General features: G+C 39.0%; 1 protein-coding gene and 1 long non-coding RNA gene across 5 annotated transcripts in view; one reads left to right on the top strand and one right to left on the bottom strand.

Moving 5' to 3' along the window:
• Positions 1-18,006, top strand: part of LOC120400939 — a 26,775-nt gene extending 8,769 nt beyond the window's left edge. The window contains exon 3 of the long non-coding RNA XR_005596179.1: positions 17,886-18,006. This is a non-coding gene — a long non-coding RNA (uncharacterized LOC120400939). The remainder of the gene's footprint in view (positions 1-17,885) is intronic.
• RSPH3 (radial spoke head 3) lies at positions 1,324-24,640 on the bottom strand. Of its 4 annotated transcripts, XR_005596178.1 has the most exons (10): positions 24,359-24,637; positions 23,706-23,793; positions 20,527-20,668; positions 19,089-19,234; positions 17,971-18,174; positions 16,314-16,476; positions 10,275-10,361; positions 7,199-7,380; positions 6,004-6,269; positions 1,324-2,604 (listed from the first exon to the last, which is right to left on the bottom strand). XR_005596178.1 is itself a non-coding variant. In XM_039530293.1 (9 exons), the coding sequence occupies exons 1-8, from the start codon at positions 24,493-24,495 to the stop codon at positions 7,226-7,228; spliced, it is 1,122 nt and encodes a 373-aa protein (XP_039386227.1). In that variant the 5' UTR covers positions 24,496-24,636; the 3' UTR covers positions 2,484-2,604; positions 7,199-7,225. The 4 variants fall into 4 exon arrangements, 3 of the variants coding, with proteins under 3 accessions (XP_039386227.1, XP_039386228.1, XP_039386229.1); XM_039530293.1 differs by lacking the exon at positions 6,004-6,269 and having other exon boundaries at positions 2,484-2,604; positions 24,359-24,636; XM_039530294.1 differs by lacking the exons at positions 1,324-2,604; positions 6,004-6,269 and adding an exon at positions 2,866-3,609.

The raw sequence follows: 24,640 nt of genomic DNA, 5'->3' as shown, positions 1-24,640 counted from the left end.
TTTAAAACTCTTGGATGCAAGTTATATGGACCTGCTGATTAAAAAATGTCTGACTTTAGTAGCTGCTATTTAACATCCTCCTGAGATGGAAATGGAATGAAAAGGGTGATATCATTATCATATGATATGATTCTATCATCTTTTTTCCCTCTTCAGGACTCCTTGTCCCAATCTGTTCTCCCGACAACCCCAGGTCTGGCTGTTTTGTCCTCTGTGTTCAAATCAGGCAGCTTCCTCCACTATGTTGCTTGGTCCCAGCAGGGAGAACACAGTAGAGAGAGAATCTGTGCTCTCAATTCCAGTGCCTGGATCCAGCCTAGGGATGCAATTGCAGGGAAATTTCAGCTCAGCTCTGGGCTGTATTATGCTCAGTGATGACCAAATCTTTGGTGTTTTTAGTTGCCAAGCTGTACCACATTTCTGAGCATGTGAAAACTGCTGTTTTTCATAGGCTTATAACTTGGCCAAATTTGGACAGACTTTCACAGGAACAGACTTTCACAGGAACAGCAAAAGATCTGTCCCAGACACAAAGGCCACACCCTGCCAAATTTCAAGTCCTTGCTTCAAAGTATGGGGATGCTAGAGCTTCTAAAATAAAAAGTTGTCAGCATTTTTAATATGGGCAAAACCATATCTATTTCAGTAGCCTCATTCTCAGAAGTAACTGAACTGTTTTGGCTGAAAGTTTTTTTTTTTAAAAAGGAGCCTGAGGCAGACATGACATGTAGAATTTCAGCCTGAACAGTTAAAGTTCAGCAAAGATATAAGCAACTGAAAACAGGGTCTTAGAATGGAAAGTGTCGGACAACGTTAGTAATATGTGATGCTACCAGCCTAATCTACAGTATATTCATACACAAAATCTCTGTTGTGCATTAGTTAAGGTTGCCCCACATCTACTATGTCTGACACAAACCCAAGGAAATGACAGGTTAAGTCGCCTAACAGCATATATCTTCTTCTCCACCTATCACTACCACAACTATTGTACATCATATACTACAAGCAAACTGTAACTTTTCCCACCCAGGCATGCCAACCTTCCAGAATGCCCTTTACCAAATTACTCCATCCAAATACACCAGGCTACTTCTTAACTGTCCTCTTCTGCATATATTCAAGATTACTGGTTATTTTATGTTTGGGGCAGAGGAAAGAAAATGTAGAAGAATCTGCCTAATGCCTAATCAGTCAACTGAAGATGCATAATATAGATCAAGAAGTCCAGAAAGTGTGTGGTCAGTCGATCTGGGAAAATAGGGTTAAAATCCTATTCATTTAAATGTTCAGATGAATTTATTTCAGCCATAATCATGCACCTTTTGTATTAAAGTTCAATGATATTTTATTGACACGTGTTTGTGGAAAGCAAGTTTTTACATAAATGTCAATATTCTTCCTAGAAAGGGTTAGCTTAGAACATTCTCATTCAAACAGAGAAAGCTGGCTGCCTGCCTGCCTGCCCGGACAGATTATGTTCCTCTTCTACAATACAGCCACTCAAACAAAGAGAATCAGAAATGGATGCTATAATTTTTTTTCTTACTTTAAATATAGCATATACAGGTACTGAGATTTTTTCATTATGTGAACTTTCATAGGATTCATTCTGTGGTTATCTTTAAACCAGTACTGTATTTAAATAGGATGGAATCTGGTTTATCTTAAACATTGGGCACTAACTGAACTATTAGCCGTTGATAACAGAACACTTATCGTTCCATACTTCAGGATCAAAGAGAATGGATACTCCTGTTATATTGCACTGTGGAAGTTTTATCATAGGAGAATTTTTGCAACATATTATCATCATGACATTTTTTTTCACTAATACAATCTGAAAAGTATAAATATGATTACAAGCTTGCACTGTATTCACAAATATTAATTAAGCAGAAATGTCACTGTATCATACAACTGACCTTCTAGGAAAAATGAATGGATTGCAATTTTCTAGTAACTTTCCAAAATTATTTTCAATCTTCATTAAAGGGGAAAAAGCTAAGCACAGCTGGGTAGAGAAACTTCCGAGGCTGACTTTACCGATAATTTGTTACGTTTTGCAACACCATAAACAAGCACACTCAATCACATTTTTTTTAATGCCATTCATTTAAACTGAAGTTGCCAATACATCTTTTTAGAGTTGAGTGAACTTGCTTTATTTTCTTCATATCTACATGCATGTACACACTCCTGGATTTATTAAGTAATAGGGTAAATGCAGATGGACTTTAAGGATACGATGCAATATATCTGCAATGGATACTTGATTTGGATTTCTTAACAAAAAGGGTACTATAGAACTTTCTTAAGCCAATATTCCTATATTACTGCAATGCATATAGTGAATTCACTAACTCTTTGTATAGTAATCCAAGTGTGAAAAGGATTAATACTAAACACTATTTACACGTATAATCATGCAGCCACTCTTTCTTTAAGTAAATTTTATAGGAAATAAAGCATAAAGCCTGTTAAAAATTTGCAAAAATAAAAATCTTCAGTTTATTGTTCCCTTCTTGGAACAATTTCCTAAACAAATTGAATCTTCTTTTCACAAATGATCAAGCGCAATCTTCTTAGCTATAGTTAAGCCCCCTGTAAAGATATAAAAATCACATTTAATAATAAATTATACTTCGCACTGACATATAATGTTCCATCAAAGGATCTAAAAATAATGTATACATTTTAATGAACCAAGCCTCAACATCCCCATGAAGTTAGGAAATGATACAATTTTTTAAACACAGAGAAACAGAGGCACAGAGAGAATGACTTATTCAGGGTCACTGAGGAAGGCAGTATCAAAACCAGAAATAGAAACCAGCGGAGAAATCCTGGCCCCATTGAAGTCAATGGCCTGTGGTGTTCAGGAATCCCTTTGGGCCCACGGTGCTTGAAAGAAATACTCAATTCACTGACCAGTTCCACTGCCTCTGCATAACAGAACATGGGCTTCTGCAGCACCACTTCCCAAACTCCCTGTCTATGAAGCTATGCCACTAAAAGATACAGTCCTCAAATCACATCTTCCTTTCCCAGGCAAACTTAATGATAACAACACTTAAATAATGTGATACAACAACAATTCCAAAATGTATAACCCACCTGCTAACAAAACTTATTAACAATGTTCAATTAATCTCTGAGGTGCCTTGTACTGTTCCCTGGACTTGTGGACATCTCCCTTGAAAAATCAGTACTACTGTTGCCAGGAGATGGTAATTTGTTCTGGTAGTGTTATGTCCTGGGGTTTGTCTTTCTCAACCTGTTGTATTATCTCAACTCACTGCTTCATATCTCCCTCCCTTCTGGAAACTGGAAAAGATGTTGCCTACTTCTCAGCACGTGTCTGTCTGGTGTGATGGCCCTTAAGACGGTGGGGCAACCTCATGTGATACCACTGTCACTGATCTCCATCATAGATGAATACAACATCATTTTCAGGAAGTGGTGGCAGTTCCCAGTTCCCAAATCAGGCTGCATTTTTATGTTTAGCTTTATCTGTCTCTTCATACTTCTGCAAGTCCCCACTTCCTCTGACATCAGCTTCTACCATTACAGGCATTCAAATTCTCAGTTTTCTGATAAACAACATTTCTGCAGATGACAAACCATATTTTATTGAGGCCATCCTGCAACTTTACAGTGCTAAGTACAGATTAGAGTCTGACTCTGCAGCCTTTTTCAGTTACGACTATTATTTTAACACCACTTTCCACCAACCTGTTGGATTGGGGATAATGGGGACTAATGATTACATTTCTAAACCCAAACTGTACTGTAAACTGCTTAAACCTATGCCCAGTAAGATGTGGTCCAGTCAGACATTATGATGTCAGAAATACCATGCCTAGCAAAAAAAGATTTGACATGTATCTTCTAGTACTATGTGTTACAATAATACAGATACAAGAGGAATACAGAGGAACAAGAGGACAGAGCTTTGACAGGGTGGGGCTATTTTCATCAGCATAGTTAATTATTAAACTGCTTTGATGCAGTGGAATGCAGAGGTGTTCTTTTAAGAGGCAATGTTCTACTTGGAATGTCAATATGTACCAGGAACGTGGGGCAGCAGTTGCAGGTGCTTTTTGCCATCAGTGCCTGGTACGTTCAACACTGAATGAATCAATAGGAAAGTATAGAATCATAGAACTGTAGGACTGGAAGGGACCTTGAGAGGGCTTCTAGTCCAATCACCTGCATAACTAAAAAGAAAACCCAAGACAAGATTATGGCTTTAAGTCTCTACCAGTACTATGTGGGTGAGGAGAATGAAGCAAGGCTTTTCATTGGCAGAAGCTCTCAAAGACAGACAAAGACTCTCTGAGAACTCAGAAAATGTACACAAAAGTAGTCACTACTGCATCATTTCCCAAGGGGCAGCATGCTCTCTCCCAGAATTCTGTCCACCAAATCTGCGCTGCTCATGTGGAATCTAGTACTATTGTTCATGCTAGACTGCCATGGTCCTTATGCAACAGAAATGTAAGGTGCCAGATGCACCCTGTAATGGGCTTAACTCTCCCACGTTCCCTCTGCAGTCATATTCGATTTGTCAGGTTGGAATGCAGCAATTTTGATCGAGATTTCAGTGTTAGGATTTTGTATTAGAAAAGGTACTGAGAAGATACTACCTCACACCTAAGGGGCACACTAATAAATCTAACAAAGGTTCTCTAAGTAATCTCTTACCTATTTCGTGCATTTAGTGAGAGTATAGTTCATAAACCAATGTTAGTTAAGTCTAGGGAGGTTCTAGCAAAACTGTCACACAACTCAATATATATGACAATCAGGAACAATACTATGAAGGATTTTACCCTGAAATAGGCTGCAAATTACAACTGCTAAATTAATGTGTATGCAGCCTCAGTCACGCATGGAAACCAAAGAAAGAACAGAATTGATAGGAGTGTGAATAAGAGAAAAATGTTTAACAAGAGGTAAAGTTTATTTTAGTTTCAATGATACTACTGACATCTAATGGTAAAACATAGTAACTTTCAGCAAAGGTGTTTAAGCTTTTTAAAAGATACGTATTATAAATTAAATCGCTAATACCTAATTAAATGATATGACAGCATTTACAGTTTCATAACCTTTGTTTGTGACAAACACATTAGAAGTCAAAACACAAATGTAATTTACTCTTCTTTATTATTTTAACACTGGCTGAAAAATACTTTTGTTTTCTACCTGTCTTGAAGAATCACCAATGAAATTAGATTGCTCTCTACATAAATTATTAATTCCTATAATTTTAGCTCTATGTAGCTATCAAAACCAAATGAAAATTAATATTTTGCAAGTTGGCATTTTAAAATTTGATCTTCATTTCCATAGAGGATACTCTTAAGATGTTCTGACATATTATCCTCCAAAACAAACAGGATTAGATAGTGACAACACACCTCTTTCATCACACCAAGGCGCTGATGTTAGGAGGGCTGGGGGTAAATCAGTTGTACTCTGGAGGTGTAGTTCTTCACGTTGGTTTATTTACAATATTTACAGAATAGACCCTGGGGGTTTCTTTAAATGAAAAAACAAAAACAAAACCATTTCCTAACTTCCACTGGGGTACTGCCTCATCTTATGCTGGCCCCTCCCCAAACAGAAATACACGCAAGATTTCCCTTATAGAGAAAAACAGCTCTTTACCTAGGAGAAGCCTTTTCCCCATGCTCTACACAACCTTTCCACAATTTGCTTCCCTTTCCTTCCCTCCTATCCTCTCTTTCTCTGGAAGAGGTTTTGAAAGGTCACAGGCTGCCCTTAATTAGCCTCAGGTGTCCATAATTAACCTGAGGTAACCTCTTTCAGTTCACAGAAAACAGGGCTTTAACCACTCTAAGACCAATATACCTGCCCCATTCCAGACTGTCAGGTCTGACTTTAGGGTATGTCTACACTTACAGAGTTTTTGTGCTGTCAGTTTCACCAGTGATAGAGAACCAGTGAAAGTAAAGCGCTGGTTTGTGTACTCACTCAATTCCTCAGGCGTCAGAGAGTGTTTACACTACCAGCACTTCCATCGTGGATGAGAGCAGCACTGTAGGGCAGCTATCTCACAGTGCAGCTCTCTCGACAGATCTTGTGGGAAGGGGGCAGGTGGTGAGCAGAAGGCATTCTGGGTCCCTGCTCAGTGCCCCGTGCTGCCCTGCTTCATGTCTCAGGAGCCCCATTACTTCCTTGTTTCTTCCGTGGCATTTTTTTAAAAACCTCCTGCTGTCTGGCTGCTTTCCCCGCCACATCTACAAACAAAGGGAAAGGGAGCTTCAAACTTCCTGGGGCTTACGGGGGAGGGGCAGATTGTGCATCAGAGCAGTGGAGATGCTGGCCAGAGTGGTCGCTTTTGGAACTGCATGATATCCTCCGGAGGCCAAAAGGTGTTTACACTGCTAGAATGTGTCTTCACTTTCACAACAGCACAAAAAGAACAGCAATAAGAGCTGTATGCCTCTCGTGAAGGCAGTTTTCTTTTTGCGGTGAAACTTCTGAGTTTCACCACAAAAAGTCATTAACAAATGTAGATGCTCCTGCGGTTTTAGCACAAAAAAGGGACTTTTTGAACTTTAAATGGTAAGTGTAGACATAACCTTAGAAAGATAATGTGGGTGAGGTAATAGCTTTTATTGAACCAACTTCTGTTGGTGAGATAGACAAGACACAGGTCTGACTTTATCATGCTGAGTCTTAAAGTGAAATAAATGTAGAGGGATTGAAATTTGAGGAATTTACATTCCTGTTCTGAGATTAAAAATATTAGGATAATAGTATACTGTATTGTGGCATGAAAACATGCAAGTTACTTTTAGCAAATTAGTGTCTATTAGTGTGAAGTTAATATAGTCCCATCCCCTCCTTCCCCCGATTACAGGTCCTTGTATGAAGTGTCAGGCAGCACTACTTTTTTAATTTAAAGAACCTGCACTTGGGCTGGTTATATAGAAATGCAACCTCAATGCTGAACTGAACACTGTACAGAATTTCACTCAGATCCTTCTGTAGTTTGCTAGTAGTAACCTCTCTGCTGTCTTCTTTAGTCAAGTTAGCTATGTCAATATTTTTTTAAATTATTTTAGGCTTTGCTAATCTTATTGTTTGGTATCCTTCACCAAGGCTAGAGTATGAGATTTGTGAACGCATCTTTTGACTAGGCCAAGTGTTTATTGGCCATTACCTGATTACTTGATGTTTGGTTTGGTCTTCACTTAGCTTCAGGCTCCTGAGTTTCTGTTTGATGTAATGCTTCTATCTGAACAGAGCCTCGATGAGATGCTTCTGTTTGCCCAGCAGGCTGACCAGATGCTTCTGGATGATCAAACGCATCTAACCTCTTTTCAACCACCTCACGAATCAATGCTGAAATGACAAATGTAGTTACTATAGGGCAGAACAGACATTTTTATAGATAAAAAAATGCAATGTTTAGAGATGATTTTATATATTATTATATTATTGATTGACTCATAGGGCAACAGTGAAATGTAATAGTAAATGCAGAAAATTTTACCTGAGATTGTGATATATGCTTAGCCAAATTAGCTCTAGTTACCTCAAGGCAATTATTTTAAAAGGTTCTATTCAACTGTTTTATCATCTCTCTTCTCTTATCTTTGTTCCTTCATAACTGCTGGAGCAGGTCACAATGCCAGGAATCAGTACTAGTGAGTGGACAGTAAATATTGAAGGCAAGGGATCCCTCCAAAGCAAAAAGAATCTAACATATCTCTGGAGAGCAGTGCAGTTCACTTTCACTGAAACAAAAGCAGCAGCAAAATAATACTGTTTATTCCCTTAAAGATCAATAAATATCACAAAGTGTGGGATCCCACTTCAAAAAAAATTAATAAACATGACAAATGAAAATAGCCTAAAAATTAACCAAAAAAGGTTTTTATTTTTAAAACAATACAGAAAATGGAACAATATAGAAGTGACAGTAACAGCTCTATGGTTAAGACTGAGTTGAGTTTTGCACTTAAAGAAGATTCACCCTCTCTGTTATGTATCCTCCCCAAAACTGTAGCACTTACTCTTTGAGTACAGAATAAATTTTCTTTGAATTTACAAGTAAATCCATTCATTAATTTCCAACTTTAAATTAATTTAAAAATGGATTCCATGAGAAATTAAGCACTGTATTTGATCTTTTATTTTTGTTCTAAATGGTCTCAGCTCATGCATTATCTAGCTACACAAAAAATGGGAGATGGATGATTTTTAGTAGATCTGATGCAATGGGCAATTTTTTAAAACAGACCTACTAAACACTGAAGGCAGGTGGAGGAAAACTAAGGTGGTGCAACAGAACGTAGGGGGTAGGAGGGCAAAGTACCTGTTAACTAGTCAGCATGCTCCAGCTACTTTGCACTGCTGTAGGATGGTGCAAAGCAGCTAGAACACATTGGTGAATCTGGCCCTAAAAGTTAAAAGCAAATCTAAAAAAAAATAAAAAAAAATAAATAAGATGGATACTACATATCTTCCAGTCATTAGTATATCACATGCTTGTTGAGTGTTCATGGATGAACTTTTTAATAATAATAAAAAAACCTCCCCAGACAAAATGTCATCAGTAAGGAGTTAAGTTTGAGAAATACATATCAGTAATTTAGGGTAAAATACATAAGAGGAAAGTTGTAATTATCAAAGAAATAAGGTCTAGATTATAGACCCAAGAAATTCAGAATTCAGACTAAATTTTAAAGAATCCAAAGTCAAGGTATAGAAATGCAAAGTTAGGGTAGTCAAACAACCTTCTTGAGTCTGACTTGCAGTGACACCATGAGGAAGAGATATATGCAAAACAGGATGAATTTGTGTTTAAAAATAATTGTAATCTAATCTGGGACCACACACTGATATGCATTAATTATAACTGTATGATTATTGCATGGTTTAAGATTGGTGCTTTAACTGCAGCCTGTAAAGGTAGACATTTTTTAAAATACTGTTAAGCTCTGAGGAGCCAATCAAGAATCAGAGACTGGTTCATTTATCTGATTAATTACTGCTTTAGTTCAGGGGAAAGTACAGTATTATTGATTACTGAGGAGCCAAGCAGATGTCTCCATGAAAAATGTGATTGAGTTACACTGTTCCAAACCACCATACTGATTATATCTAAAATTAATAGTGGAAAGTTACTAGCCACATGACTTTTCAGTCAATCATGACCAAGAATTTTTCTTCTGTTCTTATTCTTTCATTTAGAATGACCACATTGCTACATAGTTGGGATAAATTTATACATGTGAGGCCACAGGCCTTTTGTTATATACCAATGGCCTTAAACAATGAATATGCTTTTCAATTTGAGGAACAAAAGGGCCTTCAGTTTGTTCAATGGAAAACTAAATACAGTAAAAACTTTGGTATCCAGCATGTTGCAGGCATGGGGGGTGCCGGTAAGTCAAAAATTTCGGTTAACTAAGAGGGAGGGAGTTTGGCTGTGAGAGGGGGCTCAGGGCTGGGGGTTGGGAGGGGTTTCAGGGTGCCGGATCTGGTGGCGCTCACCTTGGGCAGCTCCCCACAAGTGGCGATATGTCTCTGCTGCGCCTAGGCAGAGGCACAGCCAGGCGGCTCTGTGCGCTGCCTCCACCCACAGAAGCCGCCCCCGCAGCTCCCATTGGTTGCGGTTCTTGGCCAATTGGAGCGGTGGAGCAAGTGCTCAAGGCAGGGTGGGGGCAGCGCATGGAGCCTCTGTGGCCATTCCCGCGCCTAGGAGCAGCAGGGACATGTCGCTACTTCTGGATATGGATATTAAAAGTACAGTTGGATATCAGAAATACCAGTTTCTAGAGCTTTCTGGTTGGTAAACTGCCGGATAACACAGCTTTTACTACACAAGAACATAGTTTATATTCCTCATTTATTTCACAGACAACAAAACTATGTAAATAAAAAGAGAAAACAATTAACATTCATTAACCACTTCACTTCTGCTGAACGTAACAGTAACCTCTGTCAGAGACATTCCACATATGCTGTGTACTGTCAGTAGAGATGTGCTGCTGAAACACGCTTGGTATTTCTATTTTTTTTTCACTTGATCAATAATTACAAATCACCAGCATAAAATGGGTCTGGGAATTGTCCAACAGTCAGAAGGTTAAAAAAAGAAAATGGTAAAATACCATCCCATCTGGACAATTGCAACTGTTGTTAAAATATCATCTGCTTCTTTATTTCACAATAATCTGACTGAAAAAAGTTAAGCAGGGTACATTATATTCCATGACTTTGTAACTTACTGTCAAGCACTGCCCTTCCCAGAATCTTCTTCTCCAATGTCTTATCTACTTCTGCCATCACCCATGGAAGGAATTCTTTCTCAACATCTGTAAGATTTGTGGCGAGAAAGCAAGATAAAGTATTTTTATTAATGATGTGTTATAGGATCTTAGGGTCTATTTTTCACTTAATGTATGGTTGTTCCCCATTGTTGAATGACAACTGGTGCATTAAAGACACTTGTCCTGTAAAGACCCGATTTTACAAGGAATTGAGTCTGACTTTAGTGGTTGTTGAGAGTGCTCAGCCTCTTGCTCAATCAGGCCCCAAGTTAGAAATGAAAAATTGCATTTAGTTAGACGAAAATAAGGTTCAGTAATGTAGGACAGTAACAGTTCTGCTTTTAATTTGAACATATCCTGGCCTCTGCCCTGTCCAAACTGTTTAATTCTCTATGCCCAAGGAGTTCCTGCTTATCCTGGTATTTCCAACATTATCCTATTTTAACAAGACAACCCTATGTCTTGCCATATTTGCAAGATATACACAGGTTCTGCTTGTGCCCAGTGACTGATGCTGTGTAAAAAACTTAGATTGAAAGTACTTTCAGGGCCCATGAAATGTCACTATGTTCAACATGATGTTTCAATGCAACATAACATTTGCATGTAATTGTCATACTGACAAAGTTTTCTCTCATTACTTAGGTCCTCAAAAGTGGCATTACTCAAGCAAAAATAAGTTGTACACCATAGCAGGCGGCTTGTAGCAAAAGGCCACACAGAATTGTATTGGAAATTTTGGGGATGCTTTAAAGTCATCAATAATGGCAGCAGTTTACTTATTGGAAGTGCCCTTAGGTTTTACTGTATTAATAAATTAAAAAGCAAGAATTACAGAATTGAACTCCTGGGACCTGACAGTACCTCTCTTCTTGCCAGCTAGACCTCTACTTACAAGTAGTCATAATAAGACTCTGAGTGTTTGTTTCTGAGATAGACAGATCAAAGGGTTAGCCAAATTTACAAGTGCAGTGTATGAATGACTGGACTGACCCACAAGAAGAATTACTGTTCGAGCTAAACATGTGATTGGGGTGATTTATTAGGCCAAATTGTTAAACCTTCTGGACTCATCATATGGGACCAGAAAAAAAGGGCATTCAAAGTTCAAAATTCTATTTCAGTAGTTTGAACTTCAGCCACTGGTAGTAGCCAAAATAATTCAGAGAGAGCATTTTCATTCAATTCTAAATATGTGATATCCACAGACATCCATGGTATCAATGTGCATAAAAATATGTCATAGAAACTTTGTTTTGAAGCAGGAACCCAAGGTAGTAGGAATTTGGCAATACATCTTATCTGATTTTCTCACATCTTTTAATCTACCACTATTTATCCCCATCACTCTCTTTTTTTTGGGTAAGTGAATGTACTGTTTGTGAAAGATGGAATGATGGCATTGAGAAAAAGTCCTCTCCCCTTAGAAACCCAGGAAGGAGGGACCATTTCTAGAGCTGAGCATTTGGCTCATTTCTATGGCTGTTCAGCCCTAGACCATTCTTCTTAGACTGCCATCAAGAAAGCCAAACATGATGATGTTTTCTGTGTCATGGACACCTACCACTAGATATTCCTCAGAGACCCACAACTCATACCACAGAAGCCGAAGAAGAGCCATTAAGTGGTAATGACCTTCAGGGCCTAACTTTGAGACAAGAAGCGAAGCACAGGTCTATATTTTGCATGCAATGCTGGATATACATGTAGATGTGCATAGCTAAACAGATGCCCTCTTTTTCATGCATAGAAAGGTATGCACCTACTTCTGGCAGAAAATCTGGCTCTCAATCACTGTGATTCACAGGAGTGACCTAAAGATGATGGGTTTCATGAATTATTATAAACTCCTTGAGCCATCCAGTTCTGTCTCTTGCACTCCCTTTTCACATCCATCCTGTCTCTTCAGGTGACGACTACTGGTTTTCAGTTAGGAAGAAGGAATTGCAGTTTTATTTATAGCTGGCTTTCACAGGCACTCCATATGGAAGCTGCATGGAATTATAATGTCTTCACTACACTACAACTGTAAACATATTGTGGCAGCCAATTATAAGATGGTTGCCCCCCTCCAGTCATTGTTTTAATACTTTTTGCTTTTTCCAGTATAGAGGGAAACAAACTGTTATAACCATATTAAGAAAACCATACTACAGCTCTGATTTTGTCAGGTCTGTAGTATGGTTACAGCAAGGTAGGGTACACAGACTAGACCAAACTAAGTTATAACACAACCTGGGCATTAAGTTAGATAGCTGCCTGCTGGTATGGTAAAATATTGTCGTGCAGATGGTTCCTTGGGCAGCAGTTTGTGAAAGATGTTCACCTCACGAGCTGAGGAGCGTGACTGTAACATGCAATGACCCTGCTGACAGAGAGTGGAAAAGCAATTGTGTACTTTTTAAACACCAGTCTCCCTCTAGGCCAATAATTGCAGGTGTGCCACAATGTTATTCTTCCAGGGACCTAAAAAGGTCAGACTTTGAAGCCACTGATTTGCATAACTGCTATTTCCTTTTTAACAAATTCTGAAACTTTCCATGCCAGAGAAACAATTCACTTTAGATTTAAAAAATGTAAATTCTTGATTATCTTTCTAATAACATATCTCTTTGTGTAGTGTCCAGTTTGAATGGCAACAAGGTTTGCTCTGATTGCACTGGCCTGGAAGTCGAATGGTTATTTTTTTGAATACCATGTACCTAAGTTGCTGAAACTAGTAGGCACTTGGCTAACCTTTTCATGCCATAATCGCCGAGCTTCTAGGGTGATCCAAGCTGCCAGAAATGGAATATTCAATCAGTAGGTTCTCTTTTGTAGAGTTTTTAGTGCTCATGAAAGCTGCCAGACTGATAGCTATGGAGACTCAGTCTTCCATTTGTTTGAAGGGCAAAGCACAGGTGGAGCAGTGCTGTATCCCTCATGTCACAGAAGCCATGTCACAGAAGCCATGTGAAAGCAGGTGTTGGGGTAGGCAAGAGCCTATCCACAGCATCCTTCAGAAGCAGAATGGGAGGGTTTCAAGAGCAAGGGGTGAGGAATCAAGGAGCTAAAGATAGTATGGGGCAGACTAAAGGAAAAGAGCAATTAGTGGAGTAAATCTAGGAGTTCTGCTCCCCACACTGTTTTCTCACTGTTTACTCCCTGTCATCCATTCTGCCTTCTGTCCTCTGTTCCCCTGCTTGTCCCCTGCCTGTCTTCCATTCCGTCTCCACTTCTGCCCCTGCCTGATCGGCAAGATCCTTGTTCCAACCAATTCCTCCCCTCTTCTGATAATGTTTAACAGCATCAAATACCTCAAAAACATCTATGTGGGTGAAACCAGACAATCACTATGTTCTCGAATGAACTCACTCAGAAAAATGATAAAAGACAAACACACCATCTCTCCTGTGGGTGAACACTTTTCATAAAGCAGTCACTCCATATTTGATCTTTCAATACTCGTTCTCAAAGAAAACCAGCATAACCACCTTCAAAAGGCAAGCTTGGGAACTGAAATTCATAACTCTGGTAGATACCAAAAACCATAGACTCAACAAGGACACTGGTTTTATGGCTGATTACAACAATCTGTAACACACCACACTGCCTGCTACCCTTAATTGCCCTTTCAAATGCCTTCCTTATGCATAACAATCTAACTCTCAATTGCCTGCTTCATTTAGAGTGACTAGCTACAACTGTTACCCCTTATGCTTAACAATCTGTCCCACCTTATATTTTGCTCAAATACTGATTTCCTTCCCCAAACCTGAAGAAGAGCTCTGTGTAGCTCAAAAGCTTGTACCTTCCACCAACAGAAGTTGGTCCAATAATAGATATTACTTCACCTATCTTGTCTCTCTCATATCCTGGGACCGGCATGGCTACAAGCAACACAGCAAACAATCTGTAACAGGGTTTTTAAATGATTCTCAAAAAATCTGAACTCTTTGATCGTCCCACCTACAGCTCAGCCTATGTTTGTCTGTGTCCCCATTAACTTTCACTTTCCATTTAAATTAAGTTGCAAGTTTTTAATGCATTGAATTTAGCTCTTTTTAATAAAACATAATTATTAGCTACTGGTGTAACAAATAAGATCTAGTTGTATATGAGCGACCAGTAATGTTAGTTTTAAAATTGACTTTTAAAAAAAAATACCAAATATGCCAGTCACAAATGTAAATAATGAATGAAATTTAATTTTATTGTTTACATCTAGATAACCAATACTAAATGAAAAAAGGATTGTAAACGTCTTAAGTTATTGTGAATTTTATGGTTATTTTATGTGTTAGAGTTAGGACTGTTGATTAATCGCAGTTAACTCATGTGATTAACTCCAAAAAATTCATCGCGATTAATTGCAGTTTTAATTGCACTATTAAACAATAGAAAACCAACTGAAATTATATTTTGGATGTTTTTCTACATTTTCATATAGTATTCTGTATTGTAATTGAAATCAAAGTGTATATTATTTTTATTATTTTTATTACAACTATTTGCACTGTAAAAATGATAAACAAAAGAAATAGTATTTTTCAATTCACCTCATACAAGTACTGTAGTGCAATCTCTGTGTTGTGACAGTGCAACTTACAAATGTAGATTTTTGTGTGTTACATAACTGCACTCAACAACAAAACAATGTAAAAATTCAGAGCCCACAAGTCCACTCAGTCCTACTTCTTGTTCAGCCAATCACTAAGACAAACAAGTTTGTTTACATTGACGAGAGATAATGCTGACCACTTATTTACAATGTCACGTGAAAGTGAGAACAGGCATTTGCATGATACTTTTGTAGCTGGCATTGCAAGGTATTTATGTTCCAGATACGCTAAACATTCGTAGGCACCTTCATGCTTTGACCACCATTCCAGAGGACATGCTTCCATGCTGATGACGCTCGTTAAAAAAATAATGTGTTAATTAAATTTGTGACTGAACTCCTTGAGGGAAAATTGTATGTCCCCTGTTCTGTTTTACCCGCATTCTGCCATATATTTCATGTTATAGCTGTCTCGTATGATGACCCAGCACATGTTCATTTTAAGAACACTTTCACTGCAGATTTGACAAAGCACAAAGAAGGTACCAATGTGAGATTTTTAAAGATAGCTACAGCACTCAATTCAAGGTTTAAGAACCTGAAGTGCCTTCAAAATCTGAGAGGGATGAGGTGTGGAGCATTTCTTTCAGAAGTCTTAAAAGAGCAACACTTCAATGCGGAAACTACAGAACCCGAACCACCAAAATAGAAAATCAACCTTCTGCTGATAGTATCCGCCTCAGATAATGAAAATGAATATGCGTCAGTCTGCACTGCTTTGGATTGTTATCGAGGAGTACCTGTCACCAGCATGGACGTACGTCCCCTGGAATGGTGGTTGAAGCATGAAGGGACATAAGAATCTGTAGTGCATCTTACACGTAAATATCTTGCAGCAGCGGCTACAACAGAGCCATGCGAACACCTGTACTCACTTTCAGATGACACTGTGAACAAGAAGTGGGCAGCATAATCTTCTGCAAATGTAAACAAACTTGTTTGAGTGATTGGCTGAACAAGAAGTAGGATTGAGTGGACTTGCAGACTGTAAAATTTTACATTGTTTTACTTTTGAATGCAGTTTTTTGTACATAATTCAAGTTCAACTTTCATGATAAAGAGATTGCACTACAGTACTTGTATTAGGTGAATTGAAAAATACTATTTCTTTTGTTTTTATACAGTGCAAATACTTGTAATCAAAAATAAACATAAAGTGAGCACTGTACACTTTGTATTCTGTGTTGTAATTGAAATCAATTTATTTGAAAATGTAGAAAACATCCAAAATATTTAAATAAATGGTATTCTGTTATTGTGAACAGTGTGATTAATCATATGATAAATCACTATTAATTTTTTTAAATTGTGCGATTTATTGCGATTAATTTTTTTAATCGCTTGACAGCCCTAGTTATATTACATGCTTTCTGTAAAGAAAAAAAAATAGTACAAACCTCTTTCTACAGGATCATAGAAATATCCACTCTCACGAAGACTGCTAAAGACTGAAGGAATGAGATCAGCCAGGTAACGCTGAGCAAATGCCCTTGCTGCAATTTTCTCTGAAGTCTCCTTCTGCTTTTGAAGCAATTGTGACTGTTGATTTTTGCGACGTTCCTGTCAAAGGAATGTTATATGTAAAATTTTCAGCCTTTTAGCTGTTAATTCCAACCCCCCAAAAGGAGAATTTAATAAAACATGAACTTTTAAAACACACAACAGGCATATAAACTGGGGGAGGTCAATTGTTCCTTGGATAAGTACACATAACTTATATGGGGTCCACCTGTGTGTACACGGACCTGTCAGGTGGAAAAAATGTTTTTAAAATGGACAAATTATATTCAAAACTGCTGAATGCCCAGAACCACATTATTCACAGCCATTTCAGCAGAATGGTTCCCTTCATTTACTCTTTTTATTTTTGGTACATCTGTAAAGCAGTGATTTTGCTTTTGCTGACTTCATGCCCTTCTCTGGTGTCTCAGCATGAATTGGGCTAATGACATGGAAATCCCTATTGTTGATAAGGCAGGAGGTCTGCTTCTGGTGTGGGAAAAGGCAAATCTGGTTTTACTTAAAGATTTTCTGAAGTTTTCAGCGCTCTCATTTTCTGTTCTATTTAGTATAAAATGATAGTATTAAAAATACAAATAAAACTGCTGAATGTTAAACAAAAACAGTCACTATTGGTCAGAGCTCCCTAAGGGAAGAACCACAGGCAGAAAGTCCAGGTGGACATGCTGGGTAAGCACAGTCAATACACAAAGGTACTGTAGCTGAGGACTTTGTCTACGAGTGGGAGAACCGCAGAATTCCACCCAAGAGACGGTAAGGGCATGAGAATTGACATCTTATGGGGTGCACTCAGGGAGACCAGAGAAGGAGAAAGAGATGCAGCTAGTCCTGCAACCATGACTATCGCCGCCACTTTATGGCTGTCTGAGGATTTCCGGCTCTTTTGATTGCCACTACAGGATCTAAGCATTTTAAAAAAGATTACATCTAAAAAAATGTTACTACGGTCTATGGTGTAATTTTCTAAATACTGCCCTTTGTTTCCAAAAAATGCTTATTGCTGAGAAGTTAAACACAATGATGGCTGGGCACTTTAATATACCTCATTTGGTACATACAGACCATGAAAGAAGTGTTTGCACACTCAGGATTTTGTGCATTAAGAAGTTGGATGTTTTCTTTTTCACTTTAGAGCACTGCAAGCATTCATTTGAGAGGTATCTTTGTGGAAATCTCCAGTTAACTGCTTGACTAAATTATTTTATCAGATACATAAGGCAAAATGCTGTCAGGTTCTTTGCTATGTATGAGGTACATTTCTGTGAAGTGGTTACATTTTAGTTTGAATATCAGTACTTTACAGAAACCACAACATTCTGCTGATGTATGGAAACTACTAAAAATGCAGTAGTAAAGGCATTAAATCGAGCTATTTTTATAATGGTCTAACCTGAGGTTGCCCCTTTAAGTTAATCAAACTTATTTTAGGTTTTGTCTTTGTCTTCCAGTGGTGTAAAGCCAAATGAATACAAGCTTGCAGAAGACCAAAGGTCAAGACACTGACATTGCTGGACTGCTCTATCATATTGATACCTTTTCTTCTCTGTGTCGCCTCTCCTGCTCCTCAAGACGTTGTACTTCAGCGAGCTCGGCATTGCGTAGTTCCTCATATGCATACTGATGTGTCCGCAGACTGGCCAGCTCCTCTTCTTCCATGACTTCTAGCAAAGCTTGTTCAATGATTTTTCCAATCAAAACTTCTAGCATTGGTTTGACTTCAATGTCAAAGTCAAAGAGCTGAGGATGAAATCAAATTAAACAGAGATTTATGTATCCAGGTCCCAATCAATTTAAAGTCTTATCAAGGTGAACAGAAATGCTTACATCTGCAATAGCTGGTGAGATCACTAGTGTCTAACACAGGGCTGGGAAGACAGTTTTGTGCAGCTGTAATGTTACCAACTGTAGCAAGGAATGTGTGAAATTCTGAACTCAGAATGGGACAAAAAGAGAAGCAAAGGATAAGGTGCTATTTGGTAGATGGGCAGTACCAGATCATATGGAAGACTTAGGTTATTTCACAGTTTTAAAAAAGAATTAATTCAGTCCTCACTAAGTGATGTGTATGATCCAGACTAAATACCACTAAACATGAATACTGGTAGTTCTGTCATTCTCTCCCCTCCTCTAACGGTAGTTCCTGCCACCTCAGCAGCTCAGCCTCTCTCTCTGTCTGAGACCCTTTCAGGCTCCCCTCTCTTTAAGAAAGCATCCATAGCAACGTGCAATAGGTCTAAGTCTGTCTGGTGAGCCCAATAAACAGACCATTTCAAAACACAGTCACTTTTGCAGCCTCCAGTCAGAGGCAAAAGGCTAGACTGGACCCAAACCATGCTCACATGCACATCCCTAGTCCCCTCACACTGAATTTTATTATTCAGACATGCAGAGAATTTCTGAATGTTTTAATTTTTACTGCAAAGAAATAAAACATTAGCATTCGGGGTGAGGCATTTTCCTTAACATTATCATTATCCTCACGGTAAAGTACTCTAGACATTATAGGGAATTTTTAATCTCTCTACAAAGAGTAGTTCCTCCATGTTTCTGAAATGTTTCTTGACTGAGTTAAACTCTTCATTTTGTATCACAAACTTATTTCGTACATAAGAAATGTTGCTATGGTTGCAGACCCAAATTTGCATTTGTACCTCTCCTTCTTCTATCTGTGTGGCCACATCTCTCCCTGTTTTGGCTGGGATGAAGAGTGGAGTAGGTGGTCTGTCCAGAAAAGCATCTGTTTGACACTCCACATCAACCTCTATTATGCGGTCACCAAGCTCTTCCAGATACAACTCTATGAAGCAATAGTGATGAATACTGTATGTAAGATTCTGTTTTTCACAAAAAGCCAATGTGGCAAACTTATTGTTAACAGAGGTAAATTATCATATTAAAATAATGTACAATAAAATGATTACTACAAAGTTAAAGTCTCAATGTAATATTTACACCCATTTTTCTGTGTAGGAGCTACCATTCTCCCATTGTCCATAGTGTCTAATATATTTAATGGGATATGATTCATAAAGTGATATTTCATTTGTCAGATTTCAGAAGTTGATGAGGTCATTTTGATTACGCATAGACTATCAGGTTTTAGCTCACTTTGTGAAATACTGTTGCAGGTGGAGTTAATTCTGATAAAGCACGTTAAAAGAAAGGCCACAGATAGTATATCTACTACCAGCTATGTTTAAAATGTGTGTGTGTTTTAATTCTCCATGGTATGTTCATTCTGAGAGGCAGTTACTAAGTGGATGAGAGTAGGTCTGCTGTACTGAGACATGGGCTCTCCTTCTACCTTTTCAGAAATAACCTTCAGACAAATGAGAATCTGAGTAGTTTCTCATCTGTAAAATGTGTGTATGGAGGGGAAGGACTGAGATACAAGACCTTGCTCAGTAATAAGGGCTGGGAAGTGTACAAGATTATTAACACTATTCAGTGGATAAAGTAAGAGATTAGAACTAATTGGGTCAAAAGAAATGTAAATGGAGGGAAAGCCATTGCTGCTGCAATTGGGAAACAGGAGGGCGGGATGCTCACTTGAGCCTGGGAGCAGGTTCAATGTCACTGGAAAATTCAGAAAATTAAGATCAAGTGTCCTGTGAGCATGTGCAAATGGCATTTTTCCCAGTGTACAGCTCAGCCAAATCTGAACAGATTTTCAGAGGCAGCTAAAGACACTGCACAGACCTGAAATCTACCCCCTTGCCAGATTTCAAGTTCCTGCTACAAACCATTGAGGGCTAAAAAAAGATGTAGTTTTTCTTTATTTTCCTAACAGTAGCTTTAGTTTTGGAAATGGCTCCACCGTTTTTGTCCAAACTTTCAAAAAAAATTTCAACCTGAGCCAGATACCAAACATGGAAAATTTCAGCCTGAATGGATAAATTTGTTAAAGTTGTAAACAACTTGAAAACAGGACGTTATAATCGGAAGGGACAGACAACCTTAACTACTGATGTTACTATCAGCTCCTCCTACAATACTATTAACAATGTGAATTAAACTAAGTATGTTAATATGGATCAATGAAAAGTTTTTTGTTTTTAATGTTAGATCAAGATTTTTTCAACATTTTACCTGTCTGCACATCAACATGCTTTCTGCCCTCTACAGGCTCTGGAGTTCTTGACTGAAGCTGCTCTTTTGCTCGTTTTCTGGCAAGTGCTTTCCTGTGAGCCTCTCGCTGCCTTTGGAACTCAAGAGGGTCAGGCTGAGCAGTCTGGGGGTTGATACAAAAAGTTTCTTAGTTTTGCAGGAAAAAACTCCAGCACAAATTGTACACAAAATTACTACTAAATAATTTCTAAATATAAGTGATTTTTTTAAATTTCTACAAATCAAATAATTTAGATCTGCTCTAAGATATGGCCCCTGCAAAGACTTCCACAGCTTCTTAACTTTACATACTGTGAGTAGTCCCATGGACTTCAGTGCATAAAATTAAATGGGTGTGTAAATCTTTGCAGGATAGGGGGCTAAGGAAGTAATGTGCTATTTGGAAATATCCAATAGCTTAAAAGTGTGGTTCTATTTTGAAATATAAGCTGTTTAAAAATGGCACGAGTTTACTAACAGACTTGCTCTCTGAAATTTTTCAGTCATGCCTGCAGGCTTACTTTATTGTCTAAAGCAAGTTTTTACTCCAGTTAGCAGAGCACAGCCCAGACAGCTATGAGGGTGAAAAGGATTCTGTTCTAGGTTGCATATTGTCAACAGAATTGTTTACTAGCTTCTGATTACAGAATCTTTATTGTTGGTGAAGGGTGAGCCAGAAGGTACCCATGACTTTTAGATTCAAATATTGCATTTGCAGAATTGTCAGTTAGGAAACCATTTTTTAAACTTTATAAACAGAGCAAATTTGATATGTAATCAGAAAGAGATAATAACCATGGAACTATTTCCACAAAGTCACTTTTGAGTACAATGTCCTTTAAATCCAAAAGTTGATCTACTCTAAAAATGATCTGTTGGAGAACATTCTCTGGAAACTAAATCTCTCTAAAATATTAATCAGAAATATCACAAGACATTGAATGCCTCTGCTTCAAATAAGCATTGCTTGTGAACACTAGGCCCAACAATTCTCTGTAAAGGGCTATAATGTATCCACCTAAACCAAATGGAACCAGACTGCTGGCACTTAAAATTAAAATGGTCATAGAGCAGTTTTTAAACTAAGCCGACAGGTGCGGAGGAGCACGTGGCTCGGATAGAGACATCCCTTGGGGGAGGATCTATTAATGGAGGTTCTTTATGTCCTAGTAAGGAAAAGAGGATGGAAGATGATAAAATACAGATAGGATCTAATGAGAAACAGTCAACTGAAAAAGAGACCCATTCAATGACATCATGTAATGGCAGACAGCTAAAAAGTGACAAGTTTTTAAAGTGCTTACATAAAAATGCTAGAAGTCTAAATAATAAAATGGGTGAAACAGAGTGCCTCATATTAAATGAGGATATTGATTTAATAGGCTTCACAGAAACTTGGTGGAATGTGGATAATCAGTGGGACAGAGTAATACCAGGGTACAAAATATATTGGAAGGACAAAACAGGTAGTGCTGGTGGGGAAATGGCACTATATGTGAAAGAAAGCATAGAATCAAATGAAGAAAAAACTTAAATGAACCAAACTGTACCATAAAATCTCTATGGATATTAATTCCATGCTCGAGTAATAAGAATATAGCAGTAGGGATATACTACTGACCAGGATAGTGATATTGACTGCGAAATGCTCAGAGAGATTAGAGAGGCTATAAAAATAAAAAACTCAATAATAATGGGGGATTTCAACTATCCCCATATTGATTTGGTACATGTCACATCAAGATGGGATGCAGAGATAAAGTTTCTTGATCCCTTAAATGACTGCTTCTTGGAGCAGCTAGTCCTGGAACCCACAAGAGGAGAGGTAATTCTTGATTTAGTCTTAAGTGGAGCACAGGATCTGCTCCAACATGTGAAGATAGCTGAATCACTTGGTAATAGTGTCCATAATATAATTAAATTTAACATCCCTGTGATAGGGAAAACACAACAGCAGCCCAACATGGTAGCATTTAATTTCAGAAAGGGGGACTACACAAAAATGAGGAAGTCAGTTAAACAGAAGTTAAAATGTACATTGCCAAAAGTGAAATCCCTGCAAGCTGCATGGGAACTTTTTAAAGACACCATAATAGAGGCTCAACTTCAATGTATACCCCAAATTAAAAAACATAGTAAGAGAACCAAAAAAGTGCCACCATGGCTAAACAACAAAGTAAAAGAAGCAGTGAGAGGCAAAGAGGCATCATTTAAAAAGTGGAAGTTAAATCTTAGTGAGGAAAATAGAAAGGAGCATAAACTCTAGCAGGTAAAGTGTAAAAATATAATTAGGAAGGCCAAAAAAGAATTTGAAGAACAGCTAGCCAAAGACTCAAAAAGTAATCACAAACAATTTTTTTTAAAGTACATCAAAAGCAGGAAGCCTGCTAAACAACCAGTGGGGCCACTAGAGGATTGAAACGTTAAAGGAGCACTCAAGGACGATAAGGCCATTGTGAAGAAACTAAATGAATTCTTTGCATCGGTCTTCATGACTGAGGATGTGAGGGAGATTCCCAAACCCGAGCCATTCTTTTTAGGTGACAAATCTGAGGAACTGTCCCAAAGTGGTCATTTTAACATGTTGATAGTGTCACTGTTTATCCCGATTTCTATGGTAATGGCACCACTTCACAGCTCCACATCATACATCATCTTAACACCGACATAAGCTTTCAAATGATGTATGTGTGTGTGTGTGTAGAGAGGATGTACTAAGTGTCTACTGCTCACTTACTGGAATAGTCCTGCATCTACAGGATAAGTGAGCACAAGTTAACTTAGAAACAATATTCCCAGAGTTGTGCTAATATCACTGAGATGCTGATGAACAAACCGGGAAGTAAATAAAGTTGTGCTGGCTTATACTCAATAGCATATACACAAAAAGGAAATGAAAAAGGAGAAAACATCTTAATCTAAAGTTTTCCCAACACTGTTAAAACAAAATCTGAACAGTGGAAGTTCACATGAAAATACATTACAGAATTTCTAGAAACTAAAACTGTGAAAACACTCACATATTAATCCAAGAGGAGAACCCATGATTGTGCTTTATGTAAAATTAAAGTACAAATGGGTAAAAATATGATTCTATAATAGTTCTATGGACTCTTAGTTTTTAACAAAGCTATAATAAGATTTATGTAAACAGAACCTACCCAAGGTAATGTATGAAGGGCATAAGTGTTGCCTCGTACCACTCTCCTATCGTACATGAGGTTCGCATAGCGAACAGGTTCTTCCTCTCTGTAACACATCACATCATAAAGGAACAAAATCAACAGAGCTAGTTATGGATTGAGTCACATTTGGGACCCCCGCAACAAGCCAGTTCTGAGAGCGTGCGGAGTCGGTCGACGCTACGCCCGGCTCATGAGACTGCTCATGGTGTCCGACACCATCAGGTGGTCCAGAGACATTTATACGGAACACATCACAGGACACCATCAATACCACATTGAGTAACTGAGACCACTGACCAGGGAAATAACCCGCTTCCTTCCCTGACGAATCAAGGGTCGCACCCCACCCATTCACTTATTCACTACACCGATACTGACTTGGGGGACGGGACAGGACAGGGGGCAGGGGATCCTGGGGATGGGGGTCAGGGGACGCTAGAGGATGGGATGGGGTCAGGGGACGCTGGGGTGGGGACAGGGGGACCCTGGAGGACGGGATGGGAGAAGGGGCGGGGACGGGACGGAGAAGGGACAAGGGGCGGGGGCGCTGGGGGCGGGGACGAGGCTCCCGGGGCGCGCTTGAGCGGGCTGGGCAGTGCGGGCTGCAGGGGCGCCGCGGGCGGACTCACTGCTCGCTGGGTCCCGGGGCGCCCCGGTATCTCCGCCGGGCGGGCAGGGCCCGGGGGCGGCTGCAGGAGCTGTAGGTGCCGCTGGCTGCAGCCGCCGCCTCCTGGTTGCGCGCGGGGAGCATGGAGGCCGTGGCCATGGCCGCGGCGGGGGCTGCCGGCCGCGGGGCTCAGCCCAGCCTCGGGGCCCCGCGAACAATCCTCGGTCTGTTGTTGCCCAGCGACGCGGCGTTCGCTCCTTGACAACCGTCTCCAGGATAAACTGCGACCCGGCCGGCAACAGGG

The sequence above is a fragment of the Mauremys reevesii genome, linkage group 3 (assembly GCF_016161935.1).
Source record: "Mauremys reevesii isolate NIE-2019 linkage group 3, ASM1616193v1, whole genome shotgun sequence".
Taxonomy (NCBI): domain Eukaryota; kingdom Metazoa; phylum Chordata; order Testudines; family Geoemydidae; genus Mauremys; species Mauremys reevesii.
This window is presented reverse-complemented; position numbering and strand designations above follow the sequence as displayed.